Here is a 25,636-nt window from a genome sequence, read left to right as displayed (position 1 = left end):
TTCCAGTATCTGAAGGGGGCCTACAAGAATAGGCTTCTCTCCAATCCATCTGCTGGACCTCTGGCTGGTAAGACCTTTCCAGAGGTCCATTAGTATTTCTTGAAGCTTTCAGATGTTTTCCTCTCAGTGTTTGCTGTAGAAGTTGTCATAAAGCAGCTTCTTCCCAGACACCACTGCCATTCATTTTGGATTTTTAAAGACACAAAGTCACTGTTTGTGCCAAGGAATGAGGAGGCAATATTGTTCTGTACAATCAGCCATCACTAATGTTTCAACAGGAGCTGCTGAAAGCATTTTTGAGGTAAATCATGGTAAAAGGTAAACTGTCCAATAATAAAAGAGATTTGTGCATTATTTCAATAAGGAAAGAAGCAGCTAGGACAAGATCCTTGTGTCTCTGTGTGTGCACGAAAATGTCATTCTGAGCTTACAATACCTAGACACTGCCCTAATTTCATGCACATTCATGACCTACTTAAAAGGAGAAACTTAATAATCTATTAGAGAGGGGGTTTTTTCCAAGTTATAACCCTAATTTTACACCCCTCTTTCTGCTTGCCAAAGAGGCAATGGCTAACACTCGCCAAATATGTTTTCTCCCTGCTGTTCCTTTTTGATTGCCCAGTCCCAAACCCTATTTTAAGGTGAAAACAAGATGTTTTCATTCTATGAAATGCCAGTTTAGCCAGAGGACACCTCAGGACTGTGGCAGCCACCATATTGCAAGGTCCTGCCTCCCAAACGAATGGCATGACCCAATGTGTCAACTCATAAGGAGATTACAATTATACAATTATTACCAGACAACATTAAGAGACGTATAATAACTCTATCTAATTACAGCAGCGTATCAAATTATAATGTTTAAAAATACTATTACAGCTAGATACTCAGATTATTGTATTTACAGAAAGATCCTCAGGTTACAGTGTGGCCAGTAGGACTAGGGAAGTTTTGTCCCCCTGTACTCGGCACTTGTAAGGCTGCACCTCAAACCCTGTGTTCAGTTTTGTGGCCATCACTACAAGAAAGACATAGAGGTGCTGAAGCATATTCAGAGAAGTGCGGTGAAGCTCATGAAGGGTCTGGATAACAAGTTTTATGAGCAGCAGCTGAGGGAACTGGGATTATTTAACCTGGAGAAAAGGAGACTCGGGAGACCTTATCAATCTCTACAGCTACCCGAGAGGAAGTTGTAGTGAGGTGGTTGTTGGTCTCTTCTCCCAGGTAACAAGTTATAGGAGAAGAGGAAACAATCTCAAGTTGAACTAGAGGAGGTTTAGATTGGATATTAAGAAAAATTTCTTCACCAAAAGGGTTGTCAAGCACTGGAACAGGATGCCCAGGGAAGTGGTTGAGTCACCATCCCTGGAGGTATTTAAAAGATGTGTAGATGTGGCACTTACTTTAGTGGTGGATGTGGCAGTGCTAGGTTAACGGTTGGACTCAATATCTTAAAGGTCCTTTCCAACCTAAATTATTCACGATTTATCTCTGCTGAAGTCTGGGCTTTTTAATAATCAGCACCATCAAGTACTCCTTTGTCCAACCTCCTTGCAGTCAGCAGACTGAGGAATGATGCAGTTATGAAACTCTTCCTCAGGAAGCAGCTGAGATCCTGGACTCTGCAGAGTCCTTTCCTTTACACACTGTTACCCAAGAAGGAACCTTCATCTTTATGAGTGGCCTCTTATTTATTTAGTACCTTGGAGGAGCTATAAAGCACAGACATGCACATTGCCTATTATCGCTAATGAAACTAATGACTGTATGTCAGGTACCCTAGGTGAGTACATGCTTGTGAATCTACATGAGGATCTTTCAAAAGGTAGATAAAAAAAGAAAAAATGTAGTCACTTTTGTGGTCTCCAGCGGATGCGTTACTTGTGGACGGTGCAATTTTAAATGGGTCATAAAGAAAAAATTTTTATTTCAGTATTCAGCGGAGTTAAGAATTTTATTTCTTTAGATAATGTTTTGTAGGTCTCTTGAAAATGAGAAGCCACAGGAGGTAATTTTGTGAGACATGATCACTAGCAATATTTTTCTGTTTGATTAACCCGCAGTGTGAGCTCTGTTTTGTAGAGTGGTTGGATGGCCTCAGTCACAGAGTTTCCATGAGGGCATTTGGTTCACTGAATGAAGTATCTTGTGCTGATCTTCCAAAGAGAAATACAAAAGTGCAGACTGAAGAATGTGATTGGTTTTCTGGTACTTAATCCCAGCTGTCTCTCTCCTTTCCTCCTTCCCTTTCTCTCATTCCCCCCATTGCAGATCAGCAATCTTATCCAGACTTCCTTGCTGTTGTCTTTCTCTGCACCACAGGCCAAACCATGTTTTTGTTTCTCAAACTGCCCAGGTGATGAGCATGACCAGGTTAAACTCCAAGAAATTATTTTCAAACCAAATTCAGTTTCAGGGCTGCTGCTTCTACTTGGGGCTTGCATAGAGGAAGCTAGTAACACTTTTCCAAATACATTATTTGATTTCATAAAAGCATTTGCAACTTCATTGACCTGCTTAGGCTCTGCCGTCTGCAGATACAGAGGGGTTGGCTTTTCTCACTAATCTGATCCTACCATGCTACCCTGCTGTCTGACACAGCCAAACGTACTTGCCACAATACTTCATAGTCCCTATTCTAAAAGACAGTACTGATGTACATCTTAGTCACAAGTTGAAACAGTGCAAAGCTAAAAAACAGTGTGTGAACAATGCAGAAAACTGATTTCAGTGCACGTTAGGTAGTACCACTTCCTCACATTCAAATAACTTTGTCGTATGTTATACCAATACATCTGAGATGGTCATTCTTACCTAGGCTGTAACCATTTCATTATAGATTGAGATGAGTTTCTAGAGTTCTTGCTTCTCCTGTGGAAGGAATTCAGAGAGATCACTAATGCCATTTAAGGTTTCAATACTAGTCATGTAGATGAAATGGGTTAAGAAAATTAGACCTTTAAATCCTTTCTTCATCCTGTATACTCATGATCAGTGAAGAGAGTAACTGTACAAGACCCAAGTCAGAAGTCATTACTTTTCCCATAAGTATCTTGTCTGCTTGAAAGTCAGCTGTGCAAATCACTGGATTTTGTAAATAGAAATACCAATTTTGCATAGTCAGAGAAATAAGAACTGCTAGATGAATCAACAAAACACCCTGGCCCTAACTGAAGAAATTCAGGAAAATTGTTCTGATACACAAACTCATCAAATCTGGGAATCTCAAAAAAAACTTAATCAAAGCTTAGAGAGAATGCACACCTGAGCTACATGGGGAGTAAACTTTACTAAGCTCTTTCTTCCTTGCAATTAAGTATAATTACACGCATATCTGACATATGCTTCACCATCACATGCATGTAGCTATGGGAGTGGAAGATTATGATTTTGCAATGTCAAAGCACATGTTCTTTTATACAGTGAATGGACAGAATGGCACTATTAGCAGAAAAATACAGTGCAAAGAAGCAGATTGGCCTATGCCCTGGAGAAAGGTCATGGTACTTCTACATATTTATACATACACAATAATGTTCAGCTTAAAGAAAAAAAAGAGGCCAAGGGGCTTGCTCAAAGTGAGTGAGTGGCACCGCTTAGATTAGAACAGAAAGCTGCTAAAGGCTGGTATGCTTTGATATGCAAACCTAAATATTTTGGCAAAAGGGCAAGGGCTTACACATGAATGCAAACAGCTGCATCTTTGAGTTAGTTTTCATGGAGTGGCTGGCAGCAGCAACAATAATACTTAGCACATTCATGGAACTATGTATTTTCAAAACACCAATAAACAGTTACCTAGCATGGTGGTAAAGTATAAGCTCCACTTTATAGCTAAGCAAACAGAGATACAGATGACTACTGACTTGCTGAAAACCACACCCAGTTCAACGAGGAACAAAATTAAAACTTAAGAAATCTTACAGATGCCTTTTATAGTCACTATGGTGTTCTCCAAGCAAAATGTACAAAATGATGTCATTTGTACGTTTAACTTTAGACTCACTGGAATGGAACACACTTGTTTTACAGAAAATTTAGAGCCACCTAAAATTATTGGTCCCTTCTGAAAAAATCTTCACCTGAAATTTTGTATTTTCTTTACAGTTTTGCTTTTAATTGGTGAATAAATTAAAAGACACTCAATCCTGGTAAGCATTCCTAATTTTGAGTTAACAGTTGTTCATAAACAACCCACCTATTTCTAAGAAATAATTCATATTTCTTAGAAAAATAAATCTACTGTAGCTCAAATTATTTCTTTTTTTTTAATCCAGAATTGTCTGTATTAAAAAAAAGAAGCAAAGAAAAAAACCTGTCCTATATAGAAACCTAACTACATCTCTAATGCCAGAATGCCTGACACTGCTCCAGGATGAGATGATAGACCTGTGCTGTAAACCCACCTACATCTACTAAAGGATTAAGTTTTATGATGTTCACTGGATCTGCTGCAGTTAATATAATTTGAAAAACTACCCTCAACATGTCATATTATAGCTATCTTACCCTTCTGAAGGATTTGTTTGTGCCTCTTTAGTCATGGACTGGAATTGTTCAAGTAAACTGGAAATCAACCAATGCACTGTCAGGACTGAACCAAGTTGTCTCATTGGGTCCACCATGTGATAAATGTCGTGCAGTAAAGTTTGAATCTGGGGCGCAGCAGAAGGGAAAAGCTGAGAAGAGAGACACTGATTAGAGACTACACATTATATTTGTAAAATGTAACGAAGAGAGAAACGATCAGATGACGAAGTATATAGCATACGGACAGCTATATATTAGTGCTCTTTCCCACATGTGTAGAAAGTGATTGTCTTGCTCAGTCTTGCAAGTCAGGATTACTACTACTGACATGCAGGTCTCACACCTTTGCTTCTGGTCTGACTTCCAGATCTATTCAACTCAATCCCTCTTCAGAAAGTCTCATCAGTCTCCAACCCTGATACTCATCCAGGAGGTCTAGAAGAAATCCTAATATCATGCAAACTTTCCAAGCAATAGATCCAGTTGCAGATCTTTTATTTCTCTAATACTCATCATTTCCCTCAATAACTGCCATGACTATTCAGAGACAATGACTGTTATTCCTCCATCTCTATTCTTCACCAAAAAAGAATTCTCCTGAAGTATGAAGAAGATGACATATTACATATTACACTTTCTTTTTTTGCCACTTCTTCATCTATTCTCTGGTCATGATCTCGGTGCTGTATTGTCTCCAGTTCTTCCATTCACACCCACTTTTCTCCATTACCATTCTATTTTCTTACCAACTCATTAGTAATTTACATAATGTTCATCCTTTTCTTTTCATTCTATTTTCTGGTCTCTGTTTCTGCTTTAGCTGTCCTTTTCAAGGAATCCTCTACTCAAATTATCAGTTTTATTTATCTATTTTAATTTAAATTCCAAAAATCCTCCGAAATAAAATCAGCATAACCTCTATCTCCTGCTTCCCTGTCCATCCAGCCTTATACATGTGCCAGAGACAGCAATGAATGGTAATGAAAGAGAAATATTAAGAGATTTACAAAAAATATGTATCCAATAAAACAAAACCCTTAACATTTTACCAGCTCAAATTGTCCAAGACTCTTCATCTCCTTTATGAAAGTAATCATTGAATTTATCTCTTCTAAAGACAAACATTGCTCATCTTCTCTGTGGTAAGTTCCATCCTATGAAGGAAATGGCAGCACATTCTGGTCAAATCACATGGAAAGCAATGTGCTTTCTTTAGACCCCAATCTTTTTGGTGATCAAAGGAACAAGTTATAGCAGCTCTCAACTTGCCCTAACCTTATCCAAAGTCATGTCCAAGCCAGCTCTTTGATAGCTTTTCCCATTTCTCAGTCTAGAATAAAGCAGACTGTGCATTAGCTTTGTGTAGAAAAGTACCCATAGAAACTACCAGGAGAAGAGACTGCATAAAATATAGACAATGAAGTGGACACTGAAATGTGGTCTGGTCTCCTATAGAATGCAGACTTAGGTTATCATATCATACATGTGCACGTGTCTGCAGCTTCCTACTTTATCCTGTCATAAATTTAGCACCCATGATCCTGTTTTAGCCACACCTATCTGAGAGGCAGAAGTCACATGGCTAATTTAGGCCCTGTAAATCTTGCAAGCAGGGGGTTCCTCAGAAATGCACCCTTAAAAGTGACTAGTCTGAGAGAAATATGCTACAGGAGACCCCCCCTTGTTGGAAATAGTTTTCAGTAGTAATACAAACTTTATGCAGGTCTTATAAATGCAAAAAAATGTAACTGGACCTTTCATTCAGAGTAAGACACAGAGTAGTAGAAAACAAGTGAATTCTGATGCTCATGAACCTCCTTGTCTGAATTAGAATTGACTAACTCAGACAATCCTAGAATTGACTAAGACACAAACCTGTATATTTAAAAAGACCATTTAAAAATGGTGGAGAAATTACTTTGTTAAAGTATCTTTAAAATATTTAAAATCTGTCTTTAAAATATTGTACTTTGGGGAATGACTATTTGAGAGATGAATCTTTATTAAAACAAAATGTGATTGTTCAATATAAAATCATAGAATCATAGAATAGTTAGGGTTGGAAAGGACCTTAAGATCATCTAGTTCCAACCCTCCTGCCATGAGCAGGGACACCACACACTAAACTATGTCACCCAAGACTCCATCCAGCCTGGCCTTGAACACTGCCAGGGATGGAGCATTCACAACTTCCTTGGGCAACCCATTCCAGTGCCTCACCAAAATTCAGTAACAGGTAGCTTTGATTATATAAATCCTTCATTTTATAAGTTGGCACCAAAATTTCAGAAAGCCATACATAATTTAGAATTAAATATTTTCAAATAGTTAATAATAAGCAAAAGGTGGAATGAACTACCTTACTCAGAGCTGATCCATATATTTTTTGTAAAGCTTCTATGAAACTGGTTGTTGAGGATTCATTAGATAGGAGAAAATTAAAAGTGTCTTCAAAAAGCAATTCTTTCAAAGTTTGGTCCTGAATATTTGATTCATCCTCACCTTGAAAGTCAAAGTTTTCATGCACCTGTTGGAAAACAAGGTAAGAACTTATAGTCTGAATATCAAGTCCAGTGTTCTCATAACCGCATATTCCAAACTGTAACTATGTATTAAAACAACAGGTCATAATACTAATAAACCAGACAGGATTATAATATAACAAATTCTGTGCCACATTTTCCATCGTAACTACACATCACAATGTTTGCTGACCTCCTGTGGATAGAGTGTAATATTGCATTCTCATGTAATAGCTTTTTTTTCATGTGCTTGATTTGAAATTTAGTTAAAAATTAAGAAAAAAGTCAGCTTAACAACTCTTGCAAAACTCTGGTGTTTAGGAGTTGTGACAAATGAAAGTATAAGTTTTACAATATGTAAACACAAATGAATAAACTCATGCTTATAAAATACGAATAAATTAGTATTTTAACATAAAAACATAAAACCGTGTAACTTCAAGCTGCATGAGATGTGTGCATAATACGGTTTCCAAAGGATATTATTCAAAGTCAAAAATCATAGTAATTATCAACTTGGTTTTTTTAGACTAATTTGCATTTTCATAAGAAACTATTAAACTGATTGGCTGATTGGCTGTACCTTTATGGATCATGGCTGATGGTTGAGACTGCTATACAGGCAGGTAAACATTATGTTGTATGTTTAGTTTTTTAAGCAACTCCTGGCAGAATTTTTTTTACAGCCTGTTATACAGTTAATAACATGTCACATTTCTTATAATAGCTAAACAAGTCTTGTCAGACTAATGAAGGATATTGTCTTCATGGATTTTTTAACAACTTGTACAAACTTTCTCTCATATGAACATTCTTTCATTGTGTTTAGAGGATCTTTGTTTTTGTGAAGGATGGAGAGACTGAGTGCACTGTTGTTACTAGAAACCTGAGCAGATTTTTGCTGAAGATGCATTTTTGAAGTGTTCTCTTGTAATTCCTAGGATATATCTACTTTTTTTAAATTATTTTTATTTGCTTTGTGTTTTATACTTATGGACAAAGATTTTATATACGCAGGTCTATACATATTTGTGAGTATATACAGGCGCAATGAGAAACAGCTGGAAAGCAGTACAACTTCTGTTTCTGCCCCGGCTGCTCTGAGGTAGGAGTGGTACAAAACTGGCACAGGGAGTTTGTGCCCAGGTCTTATTTCTCTGGTTTTGAAGGCCCTGAGGACCATGCAGGAAGAAAGCAGCACAGTGGAGGTCAAAACAGTCATGAGCTGGAGAAGTACAATTCAATTCATTGAGAACTTACATTTTTATTAAAAGCCAGTTGTGGTATTTTAACTTTTTCCCTTCATGTCTGTTCTGGCAGAGATAATACCTGTCTCTACATTCATGCAATGCTTCCTATGGATTTTATTTCACAGATAGTTGGGGTGATAGTCCCTTAATGCTAAAATGGAAACTTCAGTAGTGTGACAAACTTCATCACAGGAACTATTTCCCTTACAAACTGGTTTCTGCCACAGCAACTCCCCACTTTTAGGCAAAATTAGTATTGCTGTATTTGTACATTTCTCCAAGATTTCAGGGTACCTGTCAAAGAGGGTTCCCTGATGTTTCTTTTCGGAGTAAGTTTTTTTGGGTCAAGAAATAACTTGCACAATTTTCTCACCTTAAGAACCACTGGGTATATGGAGGTGCCGAATCCAATGTCAAAGGTTAGCATTTGAAAACATTGGCTGCATCTGAAATACAGTATAAAAGGAATCAGATTCAGTGAAGTTAGGTACTCGTGAAATAGAGAATCATATAACCATTTAAGTTGGAAAAGATCTTTATGATCATCAACTTCAAACAGTAACCTAACGCTGCCAAGTCCACCACTAGACCATGGTCCTATATATGCTACAATGACATCCACACACAGATCCAGAGAGCACACACAAGAACATACACACATAGGTCAAGAGACAGCATCTAATACAGACTAAATAAAACTTCTAAGAAAAGCCAGAAGTATTAAAGATAGACGGAGTCAGATTGTGAGCTAATGAAAACAGTGCTATATTAAAGTGTAATTACATGTTGACTTTTAAACCAGTGAGGGAGATGAACTACGCTGCCTTTTGATGAGAATCAGCTTCTGCAAAAGCTCTGAAGACATCTGGGCAATAGATGGTGAAACTCTCTGGGCTCGCTGGAGCCAAAGAGTTGAGCTGCAGCTATGGGTTTATTTGAAGGCATGGGCCAGGAGCTCTAAGCAAGTCTTGGTCTACACAAACCAGAGATATCCATCCAATTGGTAAAATATGTTAGAGTTTGGGCCATTGTCAAACTAGCTCCATCCCTGTTACGCTCCCTCCGTCCTCTCTACCTTCTCCGCTCACAATGTAAGCTTTATTTCCAACTTGCATAAGTCAAATAATGAGCTTTATATTACTGCTACTAAAACACCTGGGTTCTCAAATAGCTTTATAAAACATGTAAATTTTATTAGTAGTAACTTATTTCATATTTATCATTAAAATGTCAGGGATGTGACATAACATATATATATAACAAATATTCATTTTAATTAACAAAAATATTACATAATAGAAGTTGATTTATGTGTAAGAACTGTAACACTGATAGAAGTGATTATAGTGATTTAAAACCCACAGAAATGTGACTGTTGCTGATTAGGTATATTTACTACAGTACATTTCATAAAGTATTCTAAAGTGTCTCTTGTTCAGATTGCCTGACACAGCCAGCTCTGAATCGTCTGGACTGCTCTAACGTTAAATATTTGACATATGACAGAAGGGTCACTGAAGGGAAATACAGCTTTATATATGTTAGAACTAGCCCCATCGTGAGTGATTTCTGTTCATTTGTGCTGCCTGAAACACCTCATCAAGACACAGTGTCTGGTCGTAAGTATTCATCATAATCTTTTCACGAACTTTAAGCACTATGGATATTGAAGAGTTTTACTCCTTATATGCAGCATATCATCACCTTAAAAGGAAGTATGAAATAGAGGGGAATTTTTCATTTTAGGAGTCGTGTATCCTCTACAATTTTTATTCTGTTCTAAGGAGCTATCTCGACAATAGCATAGCAATGACCACTGCAAGTCACTTACTGATTTGGTCCTGAGGCAGATGATTCACTGAAGACCTCAGTTATAAGTAGAAGTTTGCTTATAGCTTCCTTCATGTTGTTGAAGGCTTGTTGGGGAGAACTGCTTTTGAAGAATATCTCAAAAAACCTTTGCAGCTGTGAAAAATATTACATATATTTTTGAACATTTACAGTAAATCATGCATTAAAAGGCTGGTAGAAGTAAAAATTGCTTTAGAATGTCAGCTTCAGATCTTATTCATTTGCACAGTAGAGTGGCATGAAAAGCTCCACACTGCATACTAGTAAAGAATTACTCCTTGTTTAAAAATAAGCATATCACAAATAAATTCTGCATTAATGGTTTTAAAAAATATTGTTCACACACTAAGCTTACTTTGATAAAACCTTTTGCTCTCACTGGTTGTAAGCAATGGAAACCACAAACACTTATTTCTTCAGCAGTAGGTAACAGCACACTCAAAGTAAAAGCTTTTTCTCCTGCTAACGTACCACACCAAGGGCTATCCCACTTCACCTTGACTACAAATCCTTACCCCAGGTTAACAAGCTTTATATGGAATACAGAAGAAAGATGTTGAAAAAAAACAATCAGTCACTGCAGCCTGTGTTTTGACTGAACTCTTGCACATCCTGAGGTTTCTGGACTCATGAATCTTCCCAGTAGTACATTCACTGGCCTGCACAACACTGTCCTCAGCTGTTTTCATCATTCATGTGAATTCACTCATCTCATTACTTCACATAGGACTGAAGTAAACAACAGGAGCAACACAGAGCCCCAGTGAAGAGTGGGACACAGGCAGGTTTTGCTGCATCAGAGTCCTTTGTGCTAAAAAAGGGGCTTCCTTTAAACTATTTCCATTAGAGTTATCACACAGCACAGAACACAATTAGTCTCTCAACTATGTAAAACTATTAGATAATTTAGTAGTACTATATTACTAAACAGATACTTTTATATAGTAAAAAAGTACTATCTTCAAAGACAAAGCACAAGAAGTACACATAGAACATGTTCTGTATTGATATTCAGAAAAGAAAAATATCTGATTACTTCCAAGAATTTCTCTACTAAATGGACTTAGAAATGCCATTATATATTTTCTATTACCCATTTACATACGTCCCACGGGGATAACAAGATGGAAGCATGCTGCTTCAGTAGACAACTCCACTGGGGTCTGATATGGTTGGCATCTCTCTAGCTGCCTTTGACTACTGCAGTCATGAACAAGAAGCCACGGTAGATGTGTTAACCAAGCCTTGCCTTTAGCAAGTCCACAACAAGGTTTAATGTGGTATTTTGGCTCTAAAGCATGATCACAGAATTACAGAACCAGGGAAGGATTGAGGCTGGAAGGGCCCTCTGGAGGTCATTTTGACCTTCCCCGTGATCAAGCAGGGTCATCTACAACACGTTGTCCAGGACTGTGTCCAGACGTCTTTTGAATACCTCCAAGGATGAAGACTCCACAACCACTCTGGGCAACCTGTGCCAGTGCTCAGTCACTCTCAAAGTGAAAAAGCATTTCCTGATGTTCAGAAGAAACATGATGTGTTTCAATTTGTGCCCTTCGTTACAGCCTTACTTCATAAACACTGGTGAGATGCCCCTGAGCAACTATGAAACTTCTCCAGCCTTTCCTCATATAAGGAATGCTCCAGTCCCTTAATCAACTTAGTGGCCCTCCTCTGGACTCTCTGCAGAGAGTCCAGAACTGGACACCATACTCCAGGTGTGCCACAAGGGCAGAATGCTGTTCAACCTGGTGTCCACCAAGACCCCTAAGTCCTTTTCCACAGAGCTGCTCTCCAAGATGGTTGGCCTCCAGCAGGTACTGGTGCCTGGGGCTGTTCCTTCTCAGGTGCTGAACTTTACACTTCCCCTTGTTAAACTTCATAAGGTTCCTGTTGGACCATTTCTGCAGCCTGTTGAGGTCACTCTGGATGGCAGCACAACCCTCTGGTGTACCAGCCACTCCTCCTAGCTTTGTGTCATTAAAGGGTATACTCTGTCCCATCATCTAAACATTTAACAGAGGTGTTGAACATGAATGGACCCAGTAGGGTTCTCTGGGGTATACTGCTAGTTACTGGTGATGTGTTATGATGTGTTCACTGTGCTGACACCAGATTTTACAACATACTTCTGGGCAGTTTAGTCCACAGAATTTTCTAGACAGTCCTGGAGCCTCCCCTTGTGAGCATGAATACTGCCAAGCACACTGGTCTGCATTGGCATGGATGAATGGCTTTCAGTTTCTTCAAGCAGCGTATCGCAGTTAAATGTAATAAGCACTTTCCACTTTTCCTTTTCAAAAAATCCTGTATTATTGACTACAGCCAGCCATGGGAAGTACTCCAATAAACACTAACACTGATCCTCCTTTGCTTTCTGCTTTCTTCAGTTCCAGCAACTTCATACTGTTGTGCCGGAAAATAACTGGATGGTAGGAAGTAGGTCTGCCTGTTCCCCTGTTCTTAACACTTCTGTTTTCATTCTAACAAGTGGTTCCCTTCCCAAGCTTTACTGAATAGAAGTTCCCCATGCACATATCTGGACTGAAGGTATGCAGTGCCTAGGACATTTTCTCCTCTTTCTGATAAAACTATTTGAAATGTTAATAGGAAAAAAATTACAACGGTATATATGACTAAAGTCATAAAATTAAACCTCTGACTGCCAGGAAGTTGCAAAGTGAAGGTTGCACATGTAGCCTCAACTCTGCCCTTTGGATATTAGCATGATGTGTGGAAATCTTGAATGACATCACACTGTATTTTTATGCCACAGAAAGTTTTCCACGTGTACTGCTATTAAATGAGTCTCACGGGCAAAAGACACCCGGAACTGCTATTTATAAAGAGATTATCCAGATCCTTGGGTCATATTCTATTTGCCTGACACAGCAGGCTGAGAGGGAGCGCGTGTTTCTCAAAGTCTAAGATCATCAAAGCTGTGTTTCTCCCACAGAGCAGCACGACAATTAAGAACAAGAAGCTACATGTTTTTCAAATCACTTCTGATTTAGATTAATCTCTGAGTGAAACTATCTCATTTCAGTTCCCGGTTCAGGCAAAAGAACAGTTAATTAAACTGTTCATTTGAAATAAAAAATTAAAATGAAGACTTATTTCACCAAGGGGCAACTACATGGTGGTTCTTCAGCTGACTTTGACAACTATTTCCAGCATCTCTGCCAGATCCTTTACACCATCCATATTCCTGTTAAACTGGCTTGCACCTTTTCTCTGTTTTCCTAAATCTGCACTGGGTATTGAGGGGCTAAGTGAAAAACTGTGTTATTTTGCTGCACAGGGAACATAAGAAGTTGCAGAATTTTATAAGGAGAAATGGGGATTATTGGAAGGAAAGGCAAAAGGGACAGAAAAAGCCTCATTATTCATTTTCTCCTCACTGTAAATAAATTCTTAAGCATCTGAACAAAAAGGAGATGCAATGCATATATTTCTAGGAAGAACTGATGAAAGATAGGCTGATTTGCCCTATTTGCACCCGTAGTGAGTTGTTGGCTATAACAGCCAATTGCTTCCAACACAACAGGCATTAAAATAAAACTGGCTTCTCCAAGGAACTGTCTTTTAGCTACAGCCCTCCTTAGCCAGACTAGAAAAGAAACATCGCTCAACGGGTTCTCATTCAGGGATATCAGGTTTTAGGACAATGTTTATTCTTAGCCAGTGAGTGAAAATAAATATTTGGTCAGGCTTGTTCAGGACCAGTGGAGACAAGAGATGCATACTGCAGGTTAAATTCCAGTTCAAGAAAAAAAATCTATTTAAAGAAGTTCAAGTTATTTTTGACTGCTACGGATCCAACAGGATCTCAGCAACTGATAGGGAAAATGTAAACTATATGGATTAGGGGTGACAAAGTCTGAAAGCTTGCAACAACCTCCAGTTCTTCTGAGTGTGCCCAACAAAGATACATAAATATCTGTGTTCAGCTGCAATATACAAAAGTCACTGAGTTGAAGGTTCCTTCAGATGATCACCATTGACACTGGTTCTCTCACCTTCAGATGAAACAGACTACCTGTCCAGCAAGATCCGATCTCACTGGATCGATCTCATTGATCAACCATGATTAAAAGCAGCACTGAATAGTAGAAAGAGGACAGAATTGGAAAAACTTGGCAATCACAGGAAGTTAGTCTGGGAGAAGGCTGACCTCTTGCATGGCAAATTTTTAAAGAGAGGGATTAAATTTTACTAGGCTGTAAAACTTAATGCTGACATGCACATACATTATGTACAGTGACACCATTGTATACAGAATTGCAAGACTTCTCAGGAGCTGAAAGAAGTTCATCCACATGCTGAATGCATAGAGTTGGAGGTACATTCCACATATTTATGTAATCCGTGAAAGAAGTGTGTAAATGCAGCCAAATTATGTGGATCAAGCACACATTTTCTGTAAAGGCAGAATGAACTAGAAATATTCTTGAGATTAATTTTAACTCATTGACCTTTTGCTCACTGATAACTGCTTTTGCTTTAGGATAAGCCACTAACCCAATATTAATTTTACAATGCTTTTTCTCTACCCGCTTTGGCAGCCACCATCTACAGTCTGCAGTCATTAAAATACGGTTTATGATCTCAGTGACATGGATCTCTTCGGCTTCTCAAAAATACACTGAAACACCAGTGTAAGGCCTGACACACTGAAAAAATACAATTTAATTGAAAAAGGAATTCTGATTTGAAAGCTTCATGCACAGAGTCATGGGGACTCAAGGAGAGTATGGCACATGCAGGCCTGAATGCTATGGTGACTATAGTAACTCCCTTGAGAGAATTTTCCTCAGGCAATTTTTCTGCAAATGAATTTCTATAGAGAGATGCTGGGGCAGCCTGGGGCAGCAAGCTGGGTATTGCCCTGAGAAAGAGTATAAAACCAAACTGTAGGGATCTTTCTGAGATTAGTCTTGCCTCCTGATGAGACAAGAAAGATTTTCCTCAGCTAACCTTAGGAAAGGCAATAAGGCAGTCTTAAAACACCTACCTTCGCTGACTGCATTGATTAGCTTTCTGTTCAGTGTCATATGCACAACTCACATGAAGATAATTCACCCAGGTGTCAAAATCCATAGAGGAATCCCACCACACAAGACTACATTGCTTATATATACGTGCGAGCTAAATGTCTAGGTTCCTTTTATAACTTTGTGCAGAACACAGACACTTGAAGAGCATGAGTTATGCCATCCTAAGGCAGACACCTCAAAACAGTGACATTAATTGCAATCTAAAACTGCTCTGTTCCTCCAGTGACTGTACAGGGAATCTAAATGAGACACTGAAGACAGGTAGGAAATATGTCGCAGGAGTGTTCACACAGACCACCCATGGACAACAAAACCTGTGTGCCTGGGAGGAGGTTTGTCCCAAACTTATCATGACAAAGAGGAAAGTGACCATCAGCAAAGTTAAACAGTAACCAGGAATTTACAAAGTGACTTTTGAAACAAGAAAGGAGTCAGCTTCAGAAATAAGATAAAAGCAGCATGAAAATTTGCGGCAGGGGGATTTTAGGGTGGAAACAGCAGCAGTCAAAACCTGGTCAGACACTGCCAGAAGTCAGCCCACTGGTATCACAGCTTCTGCCCAGGCTGCAGGGAATACTAGAGTGTAAGGATGGGCACAGGACCTATGTGGGTACGTATGAAATGGCATACACAGAGCTGGAACCCCCACTTATCCAAGGAGAGGGGCATGCAAGAGAAGCTGCATCCCAGTAGAGCTGGGGATGTTTGTAACCTGTGCTGCCTGTGAGAGAGGGTCTGGGTAAACATGGGTGAGCAGGTGGGTGTTTCAGAGGATATTTATAGAAAGATGTTTAGAAATGTGGAATGTTTATTAACATTTTTGAAGTGTCTGGTATCACGGTTTACCTGTTCTGTTACTGAAATTGATAGTAAGTGCATCATTATTTCTGTTTGCCAGCTAATTACATATCATTAATTAGCCATTTCTATGCTAGTTTTGCTTACTGTGAATTCATCAATTTTTCCTGCAACTATATCTCACCTTTGGAGGTGTAGCTGAGCTCTGAACTTACCAAAGGGGCAAGGAGACAGAAGATAAGAGGCCATTGGGGCTAACAAGTAATTCAGTGTAATTTTGAGGTTTACATTTTGTGCTTTGATACATCATACTTAACAGGATTTGTATGACTAGATTTTCAAAGGACTTTGCTGGTTCCCAGCTGTAGCCTTCAAAACTAGACGGCACATGAAGTTACCAGGATCATACCTGAAAGCAAGGTTCATGTCTGAGGAGCCAAAGCATAACCTTTGATTTAAAGAAAGTACCCTTTATGAAGGAACAAAGGGTGTCCTCTCCAGATAATCTGCTATGCATCAGAGCTGTTGCTTTCCTTCTAATCTGGGTCAGCAGAGTCTCAAAAGACCTAAGGTAGTTGCCTCTCCTTGAAAATAGGTGAGGATGTTTTCACTTGAATCAATTCAATCAATCTCTGATAACTTTCAGTATAGGTTCTGTACTCTCAGTTCATTTTTGTACATTAGTTTTTCTTACTGGATCTATATTTGACGAGTTTTCTTCACCAAGTCCAAATACTTTTGGTTATAAGTAGTGATCCACGGATACAAAAACACTCCTTAACACACAAATAAGAATCTCTATGTACAGAGGTATCTAAATATCTAAGATGTCTGCAAGAATACAGAATGATTCCACGTAGAAGGTTAGATAAAACAAAACATATTTTGCGATGGAGCTATTTCCTGTATTGCCTGCTAGCACAGGCAGATCTCTCCACCAATTACAGTATATAGAAAAACTTGTAAGCCATATAAGGGGAGAAAATCATACGCATAATCAAAACAATGATTCTAGAATACATTACAGAGAAAACAGTGCAGTAATTTGTCACAAGTTTACAGTGTTAGCTTTAGGTAATTGTTTATTCCACCCCCGATTTATTGTTACAATGTGCCATTTCTCTGCAGCTTTATTATGACACTTGATGAAAGGGAAAAACACAGTTTATTTAGCTATTTCATACAGTAAATTTCCCATTTATGTATATTTTTTTCCTTTACATAAAATTTTTAAAGACATGTCATTTAATAGTTGAGGACCAAAAAAACCCAAAAATCAACCTCATCCCTCAACACTTGTAACTTAGTTACATGAAGGAAAAAAGGCCATCTGAGAAAGATTTCATCTAAAGATCCTTGCTAGTAAGGCTAAGTCTAAAGACAAAAAGCCACCTAATAGCTTCAGCAACCACTAAATTAGGTCCTTTGACTGAGATTGAGGAGTGGTTTCCCAATCCAAAATTGACTTCTTAGTGGAAAAGTAAAGGTGATTTACTAAAAGCACTTCCCAGCTCACTATGAGAAGCAAAAGTAGATCAGCTTGACCAAGGGAAGCTAGAAAGCAAAAGGGAAAGATGAGAAGAACCAGGAAAATGGGAGGTAGGTCCGAGAAAGCTTTGATCCACAGAGGGGTGTGCTTACAAAGATGCCTGGACTGTACAGCAAGAGGATATGTGGACCAGGAGAAAAGCAGAGAGCTAAGGGCCTTGATAATAATAGTGTAAAGACTTACTTGTGACATATTCACATTATGAAAAATAGTCAGTCTAGAGCTCTTACTAGCTAAACGTGGATGTTCATAGTGAGAAGACCAGAAAAGAATGCTAGGAAGAATTTTGCCTTTATTTGTGCACTGCATGACAGATTGGCATGGACACGAGAAAGGTCAAGAAGGAAGGATTACTCATTATTTTCTCTTAAGACAAGAATTAGGGATATGAAATTCAGTAATCAGGTAAAAGTTTTAAAGCAAATATTCTTTCTTGAGCAACACATAATCTGTGGAGTCTCATTGCTGCAAGATGTTGGGAAGACCAAACGCATTAATGGATTAAAAATTCTAGTAAAGAATTGCATGGCAGAAAAGTCCACTGAAGCTTAGTAAACATAAATATATATATATTCCACTTCCAGTTTTGTGTTCCTAACCTTGCAGGTTACCAGAAATAGCTCTAGCCTGCCTAGGGACTCACACTTTATGCTTGTCTTGTCACACAGTTTCATGATGCTTTCTTGCCCAGCTGTTGCCAGAAACAGAATGTCAGACTAAGCATGTCTTTGATCTCCCCCAGTCCAGACAGACTTTTGTTCTTATATCAATGAAAGGAGAAACGATAGAGCTCTAGACACTATAAAGGCAGAAAATAGAGATAGCATTTATGTTACACTCAGGAGAGGAGCATTGTAGGATTTGATTCTTGCTACTTGCAAGAACAGTGAAATGCATACACTAATTTCTTACAGAACTTAAAGAACAAATTTCATTTTATTCCCAAATAACCTTGTAATCTAATAGATTTAGAGTTGGTGGTAATTTTCTTCTTTATTTGATCCTGCTGAGTAACAAAGCAAGCATACAGAATTCAAAAATAAAATAAAGGTAAAAAATCCTGAGCCTTTCAGCTCTTTCTAAGCATTTTGCTCTTTATCAGCATGTTTTTTCCGACCTAGCTGATTCTATGATTCTGTGTTTGCATTCTGATGGCTATCTTTGCATTCTGTGGCTATTACTTGAAGTAGTATCAAAGCTATTTCTTGAAGTAGTATCAAAACTGGCCACTTGAGGGCAGTACTGCAACTTAATTGTTACAGTGTTCGGCTCTCAGCCAGACCTCCACATCTTATTAAAAGATGTACTGCCTGGGTAGGCGAGGGTCCCGTTTTATTTGCATATATGTTAAGTAAAAAATATATTTCGCTTTACTCAAGTTTCCAAATGCTTAATACACAGAGAGAGAATTTCAGCGGTAGTTATAGTGACTTATACCACAGCAAGCTTAACAGCAAACTACTTTAATAAATTATGTTTACTTCACTGCACAAGTGGAAAATCACTTAAGAGCACAGTTTCAGCTGAGTATATCGAGGATTATGCAAGAGCACCAGTCAAAGAATTCAAATCCAGGAGGCACCTGACTGTGTATTTTGGATTAGCAAGGGGACAGTGGGCCAGAGCAGGGGTGGCCAACAGCACAGAAGAACCTTCCAAGGCAACGCAGGACATGGCACCACTACAGTCCACAAAAGCACATCCCTTCATTAAGAACTGGGACCAGGTTGTGAAAGGTTAATGGCAGGGCAAAAGGAGCACTTCACAGTGTGTTAAACCTTGAGATAATTAATCATAAATGACTATTTTGAACACCAGCTTCTATAAAACAGAAAATTATTGCAGGGTCAGCCTTCTGTTCAATAGATATGCATAATGTCGATTAATGCAAAGGGAATTATTGCATACGTTGACAGAGACCCACCCTTTAATTGGTACCATACGCAAAATAGAAAGCTTCCATTTTATTATTAATTTTTCAACGCACAGATGGTCTAAATAAAAGGTTTCCAAATTTCCTCAAGGAAATTAGGTTATTACACAAGTCTCACACCAAAACATTCATGTGGCAGAAAGCCATTCTCTCCCCTGTATCTCCTGCATCTTCCCAGGCAGCGCATAAATCTAGAGTTGCACTTTTGCCACCCCTTGATTACACACAAAATCCTCATGCCTGCTCAGAATATTCCCTCTTTTGCTTTCTGAACTGAGATACTAAAAAATGTATAATCCAGAGAAAACCTGGCAGCTGGTGAGCAAAACACACTTGAACTCTTCCTGAACTGCCATTTGGCCAATGCTTATTGAAGGCGTCATTCTGAAGCCTTGCTACTATGATTAGGATAAGTAAATATGAGTTGTAAAAATATTTACAATAGTTTACTAACAAGGAAGCAGTGGAGAAGGTAGTATTATTTAATTCATTAAACTCCTGTTTTTTCTTCACACAGTTTCTCTTAATCATTTGAAATCATCTGTAAGCCTATCATCTCCTGTCTTTTTATAAATTTCTCTGTCATATATACCATATTCTGGTTACTTCTAGCAAGTAGAAAGGATTGTTGTACACAGGGGATCATATTAAATTTAAACTTAACATAAGTTTGTGATAGTCATACTATAACCAAGTTAACCACAATTGTGGATGAATTTCTCATTGGTAATAGTTTAATTATACTGGTAGGAAAATCTGATGACTAGAGGCTTATATACACTGAGGAGGTCTCAAATTATTGTGCAACATTACTGAAAGTAGCACATCCATGATGGCAATGCAGCAGATTAAAATTATTTTCATATTTTCATTTAAAAAAAAAAATACAGTCAGCTGCTTTTGGGGAAAAACATACTGAACACTAGCGAATCTTTCACAATCAAAGACTCCTTTATAGGCATGTTCAGTCCCCAGTGACACCAGTGGGTATTCTGTCAGTCAGTGGAAGAACAGGTCTTTAGAGATACTTTCAGTCTTTACTGACTATTGACAGGTTGGAGCTTGGCAACATAACAAACAGTTTTCCTTCCTACACAATAGAGTTGGCAGAAACTGAAAGTTTAGGAGTTTCAGGTTTTTAGGATCGGGTTCCTCAGCTGGTATAAACATACGTAGCTCCACTGGCTACTGCGGGAGAGCAGATCACTCTGCTGGCACTGTAAATTCCACTGGCAACAAGTAACAGCTCCATGACGCTGATGAGAAACTTGATATAATCAAATCTCAAAGGATGTCAGTGCTTGAATTCAAGCCTTCTCCCAAGTGCTGTCTAGTGACTGATGATCTCCTGCCTGATGTCTCTGCACCAAGCACATAAAGAAGCCTCTTTATGATTTTCCCAGTGGTGCTTCCTGGCCACTTCATGAATTCTCAGTGTCCCACCTCTCCTGAAGACTCCCTGACTCCTCCCATGTTCTTTACAGGGCACACTGTTTATGCTGAGAGACAGCCTTATGGACCCCACTTTCCATCATTTTATTTATCTTCATTTCAGTCTATACATCACTCCACATGTGCTTTCTATGGTGCCTTCTTTTTGTTTATTTCTTGCCATTTTACAAGTCTGTGCACAGCTGTGGAAGATACAACACCAAAGCAGCAGTAACCAGATTGAAACTACTGTAGACGTGCCGCTTTTTCTATCTATCACTTTTATTGCTGCTTCAGCTGCCAAAGTGCTCTGTAAATGGTGGCTGGTGCCCCACTCAGCAGACTTCACTCAGTGGGGATTATTTTACAGAGTCATATCACAATTACTAATGACTACTAGCCTTTAAAGTAGTCCCTACTTCATCTGCGTTAGTTATGCTGCTGGACATTGTGCCATTTTAATAAATGTAAAACAAAACTGAGACCCAAGGTTTGAAAGTGAGTGATCTTAACAAACAGAGAAAAATAAATGGGTATCTCCATGGGCTTCCATAGCTTCTGAGGGGGGAAAGAAAGAGAATTAGATTCATCTCACCTCATTTTGGCAATCTGGAATTTGTCATGTTCTCTAAGAATGACATAGCCCACAGAAGGAATCAGACACTCTTAGCGAGAAACTCATCTCACTCCAAAATTAGTGTCTAATTGGGGTGGGATGATTTGTTTGCCAGGGGTGTCTGTTTCTCCAATAACTAGAATTAAATAATGAGCTTACATTAGGCACTTAACTTTGAGAGAGCTAAAATAGTAGAACATACCAAATGGCTTGCACCATCAAGAGTCCTGACCATGACATCACAACACTCAGACTGATCCAAAGCCTAGAATTGCTCCTACCCCAAGAGAGCTACACAGGCAAAGTGCACCCACCGTCAGACCCATTGTCTATTTAACATCAAGAAATCACTGCTACTTCGTGACCTTATTCCTTCAAAAGGAAAGGAGCAGCTGCAGAACCATAGTTCCTTCACAAAGAGCTGCTGCATTGCAAGCACAGTTCCTTGCTGAAGGACCAAAGGAATGGGAAGGAATGCTTTGAAATCCATAGAACTGCTGAACAAACTTGATGTGGAGGGAGAGGGTGTCTCTCCAGGCACTTGCAGATGTCCAGAGTTAATCCATGTGAAACATCCTTCTTCATAAAACTGAGACCATGGGAGGTCAACCCTCTCCATCGTATACTTCCTTTCCCTTATTTAGAAGTGCCCTGACCCTCCTCCATTCTGTTTTACTACACCTAAAAAGGGAAATCCAAACAAACTATTTTAAATATTTACTTTCCTTTTTTACAACACTGTCAATATCTGGGCAAAAGATGTTACTGCATGACAGGACCCCCACTGCTGTGCTTTAGAGAAAACACCAACCTTGCAACTGCTGTCAAATGTCACCAATAAAAATGAGCTCTGAGGAAAGCAAATCACAGGCCCCCACTGCCCAGGGCAACTCTTCCCTGCTCTTCCCAACTTCTCATGAAACAAACCACACTCACTCTGAGAAATGAAAGCTGTACATTAGGAGATTATTCACTATCAGCTGTGGACTGCAAATAAAGAGGGAGTAAAAGAAAAGAAAGGTATTACCTGGTTTTCTGTCTCAGTAATTTGCCTGAAAGATGGAAAATGAAATGTTTTACCTTTACAGAAAAGTGCTTCTTCTTGGGTGGATGCCAGACAGTGGTGGTTGAATGAATGAATGCTCGCAGAGGTGTTAAGGATGTCACAAGCACATATGCTTTTATGATGACAGAAAGGTCTTGAGCTTTAAGGATGTCCTTGTGGTCTGGTGAAGCTGATACATGATTCCTGGAAAGTAATAAAAATACACAGCATTAATGAAGTGCTTTTGCAAATGAGGAAAATCAACTGTAAGAATATAGTAAAATAGTGAAATCAGTGGAAATAGGAAATTAGACTTTTTTCCTCCAAGTTAAGCAATACAGTCAATGAAACCAAGCAGGCTGGAACAAAGCATTACATCAAGTAATGCTTTCAGTATTTTTAAATCCTATTTTCCATACATAGAAAGTAACTACGTTAGGACGGAGTTGTTCTGTGGAGAACGACCTGGGAGTGTTGGTGGATGAGAAACTTAACATGAGCCGGCTTCAGTGTGCGCTCACAGCCCAGAAACCAACCATATCCTGGGCTGCACCAAAAGGAGCATGACCAGCAGGTCAAAGGAGGTGATCCTGCCCCTCTACTCTGCTCTTGTGAGACCTCACTTGGAGTACTGTGTACAGTTCTGGTGTCCTCAACATAAAAAGGACATGGAGATGCTGAAGCAAGTCCAGAGGAGGGCCATGAGGATGGTAAGAGGGCTGAAGCACCTCCCGTATGAAGACAGGCTGAGAAAATTGGGGCTGTTCAGGCTGGAGAAGAGAAAGCTGTGTGGAGACCTCATAGCAGCCTTCCAGTATCTGAAGGGGGCCTACAAGGATGCTGGGGAGGGACTCTTCATTAGAGACTGTAGTAGTAGGACAAGGGGTAATGGGTTCAAGCTTAAGCAGGAGAAGTTTAGGTTAGATATAAGGAAGAAGTTCTTTACAGTGAGTGTGCTGAGGCACTGGAATGGGTTGCCCAAGGAAGTGGTGAATGCTCCGTCCCTGGCAGTGTCCAAGGCCAGGTTGGACAGAGCCTTGGGTGACATGGTTTAGTGAGAGATGTCCCTGCCCATGGCAGGGGGGTTGGAACTAGATGATCTTAAGGTCCTTTCCAACTCAAACCATTCTATGATTCTATGATTCTATGAGTTATGTTTGAGAGTATATATGGATAAATGCATTGTGGGCAAATTGCAGTTGTTGCAAGACAACCTAGGACATTCAGAGTGAAGGTAAAAACATTAAAGAAATCCAAGCAGCTTAAACAACAGAAGTCCATTTAAAACAGATTGAAAACTGATTTACAGGAAATTCAGGGGACGGGGGGGATGGGGGATGGGACTTGGACCAAAATGAAAAAAAACCTACAGAAAGATTGCACTATTGTTAAAACTTTCTTCAATGTAATAAATAGACAGAAATATGTGTTACTACATGTTTTTCCTAATGAAAGTCACAAACTATCATTCCAAATATTATGAAAGACTATAACACCAAGGAATAACCCCATAATAAATAAGCTAAACAAAAAAGAACTGTGAAAACTAACTTTGTCTTGGAAGTGACATGGCTCTCCAGATGCTGGTCTACAAGCTCCCATAGTCCACACAAAAAGAAATCAGTCACAGCTTGTTACTTGGGGAAATCTGAGCTATACTTAGGCCTAATCCAAATGTGGTTATTGTTCTGACTGTGAAAATCTCCAAGTATCAATCTATCCATAGCAAATGCAATGAGAAGATGACTATACAAATTACAGGTCTTTGAGAATGGTTACTGGTAAAAGACAGGTCTCCCATTTCTGTGTAATCTTTGGCAATATACGGCCTTCTCAGACCTCAATTTTGCTGTTAAGGGAGTCTAATAATATCATCTTAAAGAGACCTTCTTCTCCCCTCTGCAGAATGGTAGGGCCTCACAACATAAAATTTTTGAGATACTGTAACATAGGAAACAGCACTTGGACAGCCAGTTCTCCAACCAATAACTTCCTGGTTCTTCACTGAGAGGGTCTCTGTGCAAATGACTGCATGTGTATGTCTGTGGTAGGGGCAAGGCAAGAATGGGAGCAGGAAACAGCTCAGCCACCATGAGACCTAAACAGTCAGGGATGTCTCTGAGTCTGTATTTATCTGCCTAGGTGTTTCAATGCCCTTAACACTTAGCTGGTCACACACAAACCATGTGCAAGTTTGGCTAATACAGAAACAAACATTATGCAAGTATAAGCTATGCAATACATCCAAGTGCTCCATCTGCTGTGGTCTCCTCTGTTGCTACATTCTGTGTCCCTGACTCCCAAATAACTGCAGGATGCAGCACTTGGGGTTTCTGCTGGTGGGGCATCATTAGCTTACAGCTATGCACTCCCGCTCTGCTTCTACTAGTACCTTAGATGGGAACCATGTGTCTTGTCAGTGCTTTTGCTGCCCTGGGACACGTTGCTTGCGGCGCTGGCCCTTGACATCCCAAGCTGGCCAGAACACTCTGGGGTGACAACAGGGAGCTGCAGATCTGAAAAAACACGGAGAAGATGAGAAAGAAAGTCAGCAGAGCCTTGAAAGCAGCAGTTGACTCCTACTGTCAAGGATAAAATGTGTGAACACAATAGGTAAAGAGGAGGCACCAGCATCAGCCAAAAATGTAAAATAAGAAATGCTGAGAATATAATCCTTTTTGGATCTGCTAGAAGAGAGCTTTACACCCACCAAGCATGCCCTTCCAGCTGCAAGCCCAGAAGCTTGGCTGCAACTCCTACATTATAGGTGAGTGCATGAGTGCTGCAGAAATAAAATGTTCCATTCCCCCTTCTTCTACGTAGAAATCCTTTATTTCTCATTATAGAATACCAAAACTTTGTTTTTCAAGTAGGTCCAATTACAACTAATGGGGATAAGAAATTTATTTGCCTAAGGACCAAGGGGCTTTGCCACTGTAATCACACACAGCTCAGTAAATAACCACACGTCCTTGTTTCTAAGTTCACTGTTTAAAGGCTACATTTTGTAGCTACTGAAATCTATGGGAGGTTTAGTTCTGCCACCAGACG

The 25,636-nt window shown here is 39.2% G+C and overlaps 1 protein-coding gene across 1 annotated transcript in view; it reads right to left on the bottom strand.

Annotated features, from left to right (window-relative positions):
• Window positions 1-25,636, bottom strand: part of CPED1 (cadherin-like and PC-esterase domain containing 1) — a gene marked incomplete at both ends in the record, with an annotated part of 45,056 nt that overhangs the window by 5,575 nt on the left and 13,845 nt on the right. Inside the window, 8 exon segments of the mRNA XM_010011671.1 lie at window positions 2,818-2,874; window positions 4,513-4,682; window positions 5,583-5,687; window positions 6,893-7,060; window positions 8,679-8,751; window positions 10,137-10,270; window positions 22,621-22,789; window positions 24,945-25,101. Of these exon segments, the coding sequence (XP_010009973.1) occupies window positions 2,818-2,874; window positions 4,513-4,682; window positions 5,583-5,687; window positions 6,893-7,060; window positions 8,679-8,751; window positions 10,137-10,270; window positions 22,621-22,789; window positions 24,945-25,101 (1,033 nt within the window).

Source organism: Nestor notabilis, unplaced genomic scaffold (genome assembly GCF_000696875.1).
Source record: "Nestor notabilis isolate BGI_N333 unplaced genomic scaffold, ASM69687v1 scaffold13003, whole genome shotgun sequence".
In the NCBI taxonomy this organism is placed as follows: domain Eukaryota; kingdom Metazoa; phylum Chordata; class Aves; order Psittaciformes; family Psittacidae; genus Nestor; species Nestor notabilis.
The sequence above is the reverse complement of the archived record's forward strand: the minus strand, read 5'-3'. Positions and strand labels throughout refer to the sequence as shown.